An 11608-nucleotide genomic window follows, 5' to 3' on the forward strand; every position below is an offset into this window, starting at 1 on the left:
GTTTGCCTTGGTTTCACCATGAAGAATGTGTCAGATACTGCAGTTTGCCTTGGTTTCACCATGAAGAAGGTGTCAGATACTGCAGTTTGCCTTGGTTTCACCATGAAGAATGTGTCAGATACTGCAGTTTGCCTTGGTTTCACCATGAAGAAAGTGTCAGATACTGCAGTTTGCCTTTGTTTTAGGACCAACCAAGATAAGGCTCATAACCAGGACACTCAATGTAAATGCACATTGAGAGGTTATTTACAGCACTCATGTAATGGGTAAAAATATGCAGAAAAGGGAGATATGTAAAGCAAAGATGTGAAAATGTTTCAGTTATTTTTGATACCACATGTTTAAAACGATTCAATCACTCTTATGATACGAGCCAAAAGTAGCCTACCTGAACCAAAAATAAATCTACAGATCTTAAAGTAATATTTGTATCCAACGACTGCTGCAAGTGAAAGAGAGAGAACAGTGGTGGTTTCTGTTTATCAAGTACTTTTGAAGTCTCAAAAACGTGCAAAAATTATGTTTATGTCTGTCACAGCCAGGAGTACATTTTGGTAATTGATGCCCAGGCTGATAAAACTGTTATAATTACATGTGTGTCACATGTGTCTCGTAGAACGCATTCTTGTGTTGCATTCAGTGTTAATTAATTAATTGATTTTAATCAATTGTTCAGTTCATATGAATTATTGCTCATATACCCAAACATACAGGCCTGTAACTGTAAGATGTAACTATATTTTTTTTTTTAATCTGATCTATAAAATAATAAAATAAAATAGGAAACAAAATAAATGAGTGGAATAGAATATACATCTTGTTTGTCTACTCAATTACATAAAAACCCATTAACAATTGTTAGTTACTGCAGTCCATCAGTGTTTGGCCATATAATTATTCAACAAAGGCAAAGTGCAGTTTTAGCCGTAAAACTGAAATGGTTAACCTGAATTTCAAATTACAATATGTTTCAAATTCACTTCACTTTCATCTAATCAATCATACAATTGTTTTTTAAATATAATTTTATACTTACGCTTGGCAAACAAAAAACACAAAAAGCTGTTTTTCTCAGTTTGTCATTTTTGTAGATACTGCACTTTGGCTTTGTAGGGCAGTATAATGTTACAGTGAAAATCCAGAAAGCTAACAACAGAATCAAGGCATCCCATCCTTTACATCCTAGAAACAGCTGCTGTGTGAATTGGGGCATTCTCAACAATTGGACTTTATTCCCAACTTCTCTGCTTTGTTTTTTGTTTTTTTAATTCAAAACGTTTTTATTCTTCTCATGCCTGACCCTTATAATCCCCCATAATCTTCTGCCTCTATTACCTAAGAGTACTTTGGTTGTTTTGCATTAACTTCTATCTCTCAGTGAAACCTATGATTGCAACATCATTGTTTTTTTTTCTCCACGTTATGCAACGAGGTGAAGTGCAGGTCGTTCGACTTAAAAATAAACCTTTCCCAAACAAGATTTGGGCACCCACCTGGGACGCTATTTGAGCGACCACTGGGGGGCCCCGGACCACAGGTTGAGAACCACCTCTGTAGACACATGAAAGGGGGTGGAGAAGGGGTAAGTACGCAGCCACTCAGGGCAGACGGGCACCGTGGAGCTAAATATTCATCCCCACTTAACATGTCAATCAGGATTAATGCCCTTACAAACCTCTCCTTTAGGTTCATCCAGGTCCTCTCACTGCTGGAAGAACCGGAGCCGGGGCAGAGGCGCTGATATATAAGCCAGACCGGGACAGGACAGGAACACAACAACTCCAAAGCAGAGCGGTTTCAGTAGCGCACACAGCGGAGCGTCGCTTGGACTTGTGTTTCACGTCTGTGCGTCCTGACAGGCGTAATGACTGATCACTGACACATTTGAGAGCCATATCTGACATATGATTCATAAGTCAGAGCTTTTACAACTCACACACCTCTGCTACTTTTAATTTTTTTTTTTTTTTTTTTTACTCCGGATGGATTTCTCATGCAGCAGTTTTTGACATCGCATGTGATTTTATTTACATGTGGAGAAACCCGCAGGAGCTTTTAAGTCGCTTGTATTTGGAGGCTTTTGGTAAACTTGCTGCAACGTAAACAGTCCAGTTGTCGTGAGCGCGTGAGCCTGCACTTTCCCGAGATGGAGTTGAAGAGCGCGTGTCGTATGGTTCTTTTCCCCGTGCAAATGCTATTTTATATCGTCAGAGCAAGTTTGTCTGCGCTGTTCCCTAGCAGAAGGAAAGATTTGAGCAAGGAGGTGGTGTTGATCACCGGAGGAGGACGAGGCATCGGGCGTCACCTGGCCAAAGAGTTCGCCAAGCAGGGGGCCAGAAAGGTAATATCTCTAACAGACAACCTGTTGCACACACACGTTTTCTCTCCAAACTAATGCATTGAATAGAGCAATAATGAGTAATCGGTTTAATTGATTATTTGATGGAAAGACAATTAATCGCCAACTATTTGAAAAAGTGATTAATCGTTTCAGTGAGTTTCTTAAAGTAGAAATGTCAAACCTGCTTTTTCAGGTGTCAGCATTTTTTGCTCTCTGTTAGTTCTTGAAGAAAATAATGACTTTGACTTTTGGACTCTTTATGAAAAAAAGATGCTCGAAGACAACATGTTATAAGCATTTTTTCAGTATGGTTTATAATTTAAAGGGGAGTACAGTAACAGTCAAATGAACTAGTGGTAAACAATATTGGTAGATTAATCGATTATGAGAAGACGATAATTGTATAGCTTTAGTGAAATATGTTGCCAAGAGATTGGTTTGGCAGGGCATGATTGATTGGACACCAAACCTGTAGTATAGTATTTGGTCAGACTGGCCACCCTACCTCCCTCCTCCCAGGGCTGCCCACCCTGTCCCAGGTGTATTGTTGTTCCACTGTTCTATGAAAGCAGGGACCATAACCTCTAAGAAACGAGTTGGTCCAGTGAGACATGGGAGGCACTGCCCTTCATTTTGGTTCAAGTATTGCACAACAACTTTGGGTCAACATGAGGTCAGCTGTGCACAGCCTGGATGCCTGATTGAAGTGATTAAATGTTGTGCCCGGCTGACAGTCATTCTTCTCGGAGCTGGAGTGACTGACCTTTCTAGGAAGTGTAGCATCGATAGATTTAAGCTTTTGTAAATGCATTCACTTTCAGTTTTTTAATATGTATCATTGTACTTTGTAATTGGGGGGTCATGTGTCCAAAGCATCACTAAACTGCTTCAAAGCAATCCACATAATCACAGCTCCGCTGTTACCACATTAGAAGGTCTTCTTCCATCATGCTTTTAATAAAAGCCAGATTCGGTTTGTTTTCATTTTAACAAGAGGACATGATATCTCTTTTTTATGGCTCCAGATGCAAAATTAACCCAACCAAAAGAGTTGGGAAAGAGCAAATGACATTAGATGATCATGCATTGGTCTAAGCAGTTCTAAACCAAACGGTAACTTGAAAACAGACTCTTAGGTGGTGAAAGGTCAGAAACATGAGAAACATTGTTATTTACTATGGGAATGAAGTCATGATTCAGATTTATTTTCTGCAGATGGGTGTTGATTTAATTCTTCAGGCTGTTACCCACGGTTTGTATTGCTCTCTGGAACAGATTCAGTGTGTGACACCCTGTCTTTTAGTCCATGAAGATAGTTATAATGAAATGAACTTTATTTGTATGACCCTTTTCATTTAGACATGAAGCCCAAAGTGCTTCTTCTGGCAAAACAAAAAGAGCTGGAAGGTCAGAACAATCTTTAATAGCAACACACTGTTTAATAAATATAAGACTATGGGTCTTTACTTTATTTTTCAATATTGTTATAATATGGAGATCATAAAGCAATCATTGATGAGATTGAGTAATTCATTGGATTTCATATTGCATAAAAAGAAACCAATCTCCTCTTTCAAATCAAATCATCTAATTCACTCCTTCCAAACCCAGAAAATCCTCCTGCCCACCCATCAGATCCAAGCCCCTCCCCACCCTCACCATCCCTCACCCCTCTAACAAGCAGCCGTCACTTTGTGATATTCCAGTGGCTGCAGAGACAGTTCCTCACTGCTGCAGGTCGGGCTCTGTTCCCTTCATCATTTCCAGCTATACGGTTTGTCAATCCATCCAGTGGGTGAACATTACACAGCTGAGTGCCTGATGAGTCGCTGGGGTCCCTTTTTTAGCCGCAATGTGCTAATACAGAGCAGCTCCACTTTTGATCACCTCAGATGGGAGTCATCATTACACATGGAAGAACGAGGTAGTAATTTCCCTGCTAGAAAGCTTTGAGCAGCCCAGCTGCAGGTTATAATTATCCCTACATGTGTGACATGGGCTCCAAGTCTCTAATGCACACTCGAGGTGCAATTTTAGCAGCTTGAAAACATTGCTAAAAGCTTGGTGAAACACTAACTGCCTCTCTCTGTCTTTCAATGCCATCTCCTCGGGGATTGAGCAAGAAGAAACCAATGGGTCTTTAAAAGCTTTACTCTGCAGCTGCACAACAAAGGATGTCACCACACTTTTCAGCACCTCATTGTTGGGCATTATCAAGGTGTGAAGGCTTTGAAAACAACACCTGGGGTAGTGCGTATGACAATTACTCCCTGCCTAAAGAGATGCTAAAAGGATACAGGGCTGTAATTATGAATAGGGCTAACCTCTACGAACTTGCGCTCACCCCTGTTTGAGCCCCTTTGTGAGTGGCAGCCGGAATTTCCTTTTTCCTCTGCTTGGGCTTTGGTGTTTTCACGGTGTGAGGAAGGCTAAACTACAGCGTTGATGAAAGAATCCGGCGAGATGGAGAGCCGGGGACTCAGGAGGGGAGCCAGGTCTTCTTGTGTGTAGTTGGAGGGGGGAAGCGTTGCAGAACGAAGCTCAGAAACAATAAACCAGACCAATGTGTTCTCGAGAACAGCATCCAAGAACAGAGCACAGCGAGAGGCTTTTCAGAACAATACCAGTAAATAGCTGACAAGTTAGAACAGCATTCTTCTTCAAAGCTCCTTTTATGGTATATTTCAGTCCCTTGGAAACAACTCTAGAAGAAAGTGTTTGCAGAAAACATTGATTTTCATGTGGTTGTTACGATTACATAAGGAGACCACAGTGTGGAAGATGAACCAAAGTGAGGAGGCACTGACAACAGGTTTTTAGTGGGTGTGCGTGTTGTGCTGGAGGCGGGAAGCACACCGCTCCCAGCTGGGTATTGCCCTGCAGCTGACCTTGCTGTCTCCGCAGTAATTAGACAGCGGCAGGCGACTGCCTCCTGAACTCCTGCTGCCCCCTCTGTGTGCCGCCTCTGTGCTGGCCCTTACAATGGGTGTGAAAAGGAGGGTTCATACCCACCCATACATTCAGATCCAGGATATAGCATATCACTGTAATTCAGCAGGAGTTACTCGGAGACTAGGGAGCCGTTTTCATATATGCACCCCTGAACATTTATAGACAATTTTAGGCGGATCGCCCTTGAAATCATCCTCACTTGTTTGTTCACACATGCACCTCACAGCAGGAGACTATCCCTGTCGGATGAGATTCTCAGGAGGCCATGCATGACGCAAAATGAACGACTCGCATTTGCAAGACACTATGATGTCAGGTTTTTTTTGCCTTAATATCGAAGTATTTCAGCACTATGTGTAGTTGAACATACTCTCAGTGTCGACAAAAGAGAGGAAAAGAGCATACTGGCGAAAACATAACAATGCAGTTTTGTTAAGTGCGCGGTGATAGTTGTGTGCCGGTTGCAGGGTGTTATGGCCATCAGCCGTGGATTTTTCCTGCTGTGTCCTCTCATCAGAAAATTTACGATGGGGCAGGCAGGAAAAATCAGAGTGAATAATTTGGATGTTAGCGTTCACACATGCACCGCCCAGGTTTTAAAGACTTTTTTTCGCATGTATCAAGGCTCCATCAGAGCATAAGAAACTAACAGTACCGACATCAGAAAATGTCGGTATGATCAAAAACTTAGCTTGCAACTTATGTAAAGTCATCCTCAAGTTGGAAAGTGTGGGCACATTTTGGCCCCCAACTTTCTGAGTCGAGCAACTTGACGTAGTTACACGCCAAAAGAATCGCAGACCAATGGAAATGTTGCCTTGGAGATTGAAAACTTAGCATTAAGTCACATTTTGCATATCGATTTCGGACTTATTTGTCATCTCTTTTATGGTATAAGTGGTAACCATGTGCATGTGTAGTATCCTGGATAAGCCATGAAAAATCATTTACAACACATTTCAGTTGAAGCACCCTATTCCATATTACAACCTAAAGTTTTAATAAATAGAACAACAACTTCAAAACTTGCAAAATGGGATCATCAAGGGAAAACATAAATGCTGCAGTTAACTACAGTCAGTGTTTAATGGCATTGGCACTCTTGTTCTCAAGGGCAATGCAAGTGTAATTTGCTGATCACAGAGATTTTTTCTCGAAGCACATGTTCATGTTTAGTCTTGTAACGCACGCCTTGTTAGAACAATCAATGGTGTATCTCTGATAGCGAGAGCAGCTTGTGTAGGGTCTATTAAAAACTGTTTTCTTACTGTTTCTATCCAGATAGCAATTTGGCCAATGCTTGTTTGTTCTGAGGTTCTTGTGTGTTGTGACGGGTGATAAACCTAATGAATTAAATAACATTTAAGCAAGAGAGCACAGTTTGAGTGCTGACTTTTAATGAGAGCTGTCAGCTTTGTTTGTAAGGCTCAAATCCTATTAAAAGCTTTCGGTTATTTATCAGGACCTGTCTGCCTCCCCTGATTACCTAAATAAGGCTGCAAATGAAGCAAACAGAAAACCCAATCAAAGGCAACTCAAACAAGGGTGGTTCACAGAGGGAGCCAAACCCCTTATTGCCTCAGATCTGATAAAGAAATAAAGGACAGATTCCAGACTGCAATCAGTGGTGTCCCTGTTGTTGTCAGTGTTTCCGTGTTTGGTTTGCTTCTGATGCTATTACCATCAGACACATGAACACTGCAAAGTAACGCATTAGTTTGGAGAGTTTTAAGGGTTGTGACTGTGCAAATTAACAAACTGTCATTAGCAGTTTGTAATGTTTGGCTCTATAAAAAAAAAGGCTGGGCACATTTTAAAAGGTTGGCAGTGTTTGAAAGTGTCCTGTTACTGCGAGATGACGGGTTCAATCCCTGAAAAAGAGACCATGTGTGATCATCTGAAGCAAATGAACCATTGGCAAGACATGCTCCCTTTTGAATGTGTATGCATACACACACCCAGCATTTCTTCCTCTCACATACACAATATCACTTTCCTAAAAGACATTTTGCTCAAATATTAACCTTGGTCACGGGCGGCTGGCCAAATCCCACACTGGCGTCCTCAGCACTTCACACACGCACTGTTGTCAGACTCCCTGACCAGAAATGACGGGGCTCATCTGCTCAACAGGCCGTGTAATCTCTTTGAGAATTTGTGTTTGAGAGATGAGGAAGGCTCACCCCCTGATTTCATTACCTTTCCCTGACCCCAAAGACTGACAGATCTAATTGCCCAATCACTAGTCCCCTCCCCAACCCCAACCCCCTCCTACCTCCATCCAACCCCATGTTCCCTGCTCAAATGACCGGCCTTCATTTAGTCTCTGGGTAGATGAAGAGACAGTTCATTCACACAGCAACCCCCAAGCCTTTAATCTTGCTGGAAAACTATTTGTTAGAGTGAAAATGGCCTCTCTGTTCTCTGAATGAAAAGAACATCGCTGCCCAAAGACCTCCAGAGTTACAGCGGGTCTCTGCCAGAAAATATTGCGCAAAACATACGTAATGTTTTACTGAGGACTCACTGACTGGCATTTATAGGCCTCAACTCACTTGATCTGCTTCTGATCTTGGAACAGCTTTATTAAAACATTTTCTTTTAATTTCTTTTGACAGGTTATCTTATGGGGCCGAACAGAGAAGTGCCTGAAAGAAACCGCTGAAGAGATCTCTCTCTCAGGAACAGAGTGCCATTACTTCCTGTGCGATGTGGCCAATCGGGAGGAAGTTTACAAGCAGGCCAAAGTGGTTCGAGAAAAGGTAAACCAGTTCAACACTTCTTTGGATATTTTGTCTTGCACAAAGAGAGTGAAACAATGCATTACATGCTTCTGCGATGCCTCTCTGACTGTTCTGTATGTACATTGGCTCTGAGCTGCTCTGTCTCCCATCTGGTGTATAGATTACACTTCATATGAATGACTGGGGAGCAGCACAACTGTACCTTTTTTATAAGCTGTCAGAAAACACAAGATATGTGGCAGAGTTAACTTTTCTCTCTTATTTGTGTGCGTTCTAATCTCAGGTTGGAGATGTTAGCATATTGGTGAACAACGCAGCCGTAGTCCACGGCAAAAGTTTAATGGACAGCGATGACGACGCCCTCCTGAAATCCCAACACATCAACACGATGGGACAGTTCTGGGTAAGACTCGCAGAAACTAAACCACTGGCAGTTTTTCCAGGCAGGAGGAGGAGGGGAATTCCTCAAGGCAGATTACCCTTATCATTTTCCTTTTCTGATTACGGCACGGCAGCAACTATAGCAGGCAAACACAGACTTGTCAATCATGCCTGTTATTGTGGCAGGTTAAGTGGGGTATTTCCAAATCTCCTCTCAGCTCCTGAAACATCAGATGGGTTTTGAAACTCGTGGCATTTTTATTTTGAATAGAGATGAAAAGACTGTGTCGTACGCAGACAGAAATGCAATTATCAACTAAATGGAAATGGAAATTTAATCTGTGGTTACACTGTGAGCCTGATTCCCTTGTCTGCTCTTCCTTTTACTCTGCTGAATATAATTCACCTTCCCTTACACCGTGCTTTCTTCCACCTTGTCCTCAGTCTCCCATTTCATTCTCTTATTTTTGTCTTTCTTCTTTCTTTCTTTCTCCAGACTACAAAGGCTTTCCTTCCTCGGATGCTGGAGCTGCAGCATGGTCATGTAGTGTGCATAAACTCCATCCTGTCCCAGTCCCCCATCCCGGGGGCCATAGACTACTGCACCTCCAAGGCCTCTTCTCTGGCCTTCATGGAGAGTCTGACGCTCGGCCTGCTGGACTGTCCCGGTGTCAGCTGCACCACGGTGCTGCCGTTCCACACCAACACAGAGATGTTCCAGGGCATGAGAGTCAGGTACATCAAGATCCCCTGCATCATTATTCTGACTTCGTAGACATGCGAGTAGACTCTAGATGTGTGTAGTCCACCACTTTTGGCTGAACCACAACAAGGATAAAGGACAAGTTGGATATTTTTCAATCATGTTCACTGAAGAATGAAGCATAAAGAGAGTTCAGATTGGTCCTCCAACAACCCTGTGAAGTTGACATTAATTGTTCAGGGTAACATACTGTATCTCAATGATTGGATGGATGATTTTAATGCATAATGATTTTAGAGATCGATATATAAGGTCTCTATATTGTCACTTTGAATGAGATTAGGTATTTCATTAAATAGTGAAAGGGATGTTGAAAATGATTGAAGATCTAAGTTAGTTGTTTGTCCTATCAGAGGTGTTATCAGCCCAGACTTCCCCTGTGGGTAACGTATGCTGGTGATGCCATCTTAACATGTTTTTAATGGGAAAGTGGGTTTCTTCTGTTTGTGAGTAAAATAAATGTATGAGGAGGTTCTGCAGGCAACACCGGTTGACACTGGTTCTTTGGGCTCTATAGTCGTTAACATACGTACTCCGGAAAGTTTCTGAAGAATCGTAGGCCCCTTGAAGTCCCCCTGTTCTGGTTGTTCGCATACTATGCACCTCAAAGTGAGAGGCTAAACCCTGTAAGATGGGAGGAGGGGCAGGCGGGCGGGCGGGCAGGCGGGCGGTCTCCTGAGGCAAGACGTGATGTGAAAAGAATGAGTCGTTAGGGGTGACTGCTATACAGAGTCTGCTATAAGACCCTACTGTATATTGAGAATATTTGCCTTATATCAATGCTACTTGTAGTTCAGCAGGCACGATATATTTCAACCAATGAGAGGAGAACACATTAGAGAACAGGGTGAACAAGGCTTAGATAGTGCAGAACAATGTTGGATGACCTGAGACAATGTCACAGAATGTCAAAAAACTTAATCAGTACACCAAACACTTTAAATTGTTATGCAATAAAACAAAAAAAAACGGTTTATCTAAAATGTTGCTATGCTGCCATAAAGTTAGGTGAGTCCAACTCGATTGCTCTGTAAATTGATGTAAAAATATCCAACAAAGGGCTTGCCCTCAGGTTTTTGAGAAAGCATTCTTATCAAAATGACTTTCTTTTCTATGTTAGGTTTCCTCAGCTCTTTCCGCCTCTCAAACCCGAGATAGTCGCCCAGAGGACTGTGGATGCAGTCAGAGCTGACAAGGCCTTCCTCTACCTGCCCTGGACAATGCACGCCCTCGTTATTTTAAAAAGGTAACACATCAATCAAAGCAATAATTTGTATTTTTTTTGTATAGTCTGTACATGTCTAGTCTATGTTTCCATGCTTACCTTTTGTTTTTTTCTATGATCTACTTTTCAGCTTCATGCCTCAAATCGCACTTGAAGAAATCCACAAGTTTTCCGGGAGTTATACCTGCATGAACACGTTCAAAGGGAGGACATGAGCCTGGATTGAGGACAATTTGTGTGCTAAAATGAGCAGCTCTTGGGTATAATGAAGGGAATATGGACCTTAAGACATGTGGAAGAGGAGGAGACCCAGAGACAGTGTGAGGACAAACACTTAGGGGACATGATAGGTGGTTGATTCTGCAGGTACAGTTAATCGATATACTGCAGGACACACCCTGGTCCCATTTGTATGCATGTGTGCAGGCGTATGTGTATAGTATGAAGGACTGAATGCCATTTTCACTTTGAACCGAAGCCATGCATAGTTCTGAACCAGTAGTTATTCTGGGAGGTTTTTGTGACACTTGTTTTAGTCTGTTTTTACACTTCTTTTTTTTTTATTCTCTTTTTAACTTGTTTTTGAATCAAACCAGATAATAAAATGGAGTTTTAGAGACGCACTGTGTTTCTTTGTGCATGATGAAGAAGAAAAAGTGAACTCTTGGGAGGTACACGTTGCTTTGTGTCTGGGCTTTGACTCCCACGGCAGTGTGAACCACCTTTGATTTATTCCAAAAATGAGATCAGTGACTGTGACAGACGATGTTGTCAAAACATGAAACGCACGCTTGGGGGGCATAATTGTGTTATTGTTTGTTCTCTGCTGTCACAAAATGATGCAGGGGGACGGTGTAATTCTTCATAAACACAATGAACTCATAACAAGTGGGTGAGGATCTCATCCTTGCACGTGCAGAGTGATCTAAAAACCACATGGATTGAGCATAACCAGGCAAAAGAGACGTATTACATGTACCCTGAACAGGCAGCAATCGTCATAAGGCCTACATTTTTTAATTAAAAGTGAACTTCTTGCTAACCAGGCTCATTTTTTTAAGACCCTTCAATGTCTGCATCTGCAACACATTTGTGGTTGTAGAGCATTTAAATGTGATTTGCGTTTGCTAAACCCTGTAGGCTATTATTCCAGAAAACATAATGGGGCAATAAGAGGCCTGCTGTGTTGAAAATCAATGACA

At 42.0% G+C, this 11608-nt stretch overlaps 1 protein-coding gene across 1 annotated transcript; it reads left to right on the forward strand.

Annotated features, from left to right (window-relative positions):
• Positions 1-1596: 1596 nt before the first annotated feature.
• dhrs3b (dehydrogenase/reductase (SDR family) member 3b) lies at positions 1597-11029 on the forward strand. The gene is made up of 6 exons (XM_020633093.3): positions 1597-2341; positions 7912-8055; positions 8321-8440; positions 8915-9153; positions 10302-10427; positions 10537-11029. The coding sequence occupies exons 1-6, from the start codon at positions 2147-2149 to the stop codon at positions 10619-10621; spliced, it is 909 nt and encodes a 302-aa protein (XP_020488749.1). The 5' UTR covers positions 1597-2146; the 3' UTR covers positions 10622-11029.
• The last annotated feature ends 579 nt before the right edge of the window (positions 11030-11608 follow it).

Source organism: Labrus bergylta, chromosome 5 (assembly GCF_963930695.1).
Source record: "Labrus bergylta chromosome 5, fLabBer1.1, whole genome shotgun sequence".
Lineage (NCBI taxonomy): Eukaryota > Metazoa > Chordata > Actinopteri > Labriformes > Labridae > Labrus > Labrus bergylta.

Excerpts from the sequence above, each read along its gene's own strand:
- dhrs3b (XM_020633093.3), top strand. The coding sequence starts at position 2,147 with ATGGAGTTGAAGAGCGCGTGTCGTATGGTTCTTTTCCCCGTGCAAATG. Across the intron at positions 8,056-8,320 it reads CCAAAGTGGTTCGAGAAAAG|GTTGGAGATGTTAGCATATT; the intron begins GTAAACCAGTTC and ends TTCTAATCTCAG. Across the intron at positions 10,428-10,536 it reads GCCCTCGTTATTTTAAAAAG|CTTCATGCCTCAAATCGCAC; the intron begins GTAACACATCAA and ends TCTACTTTTCAG.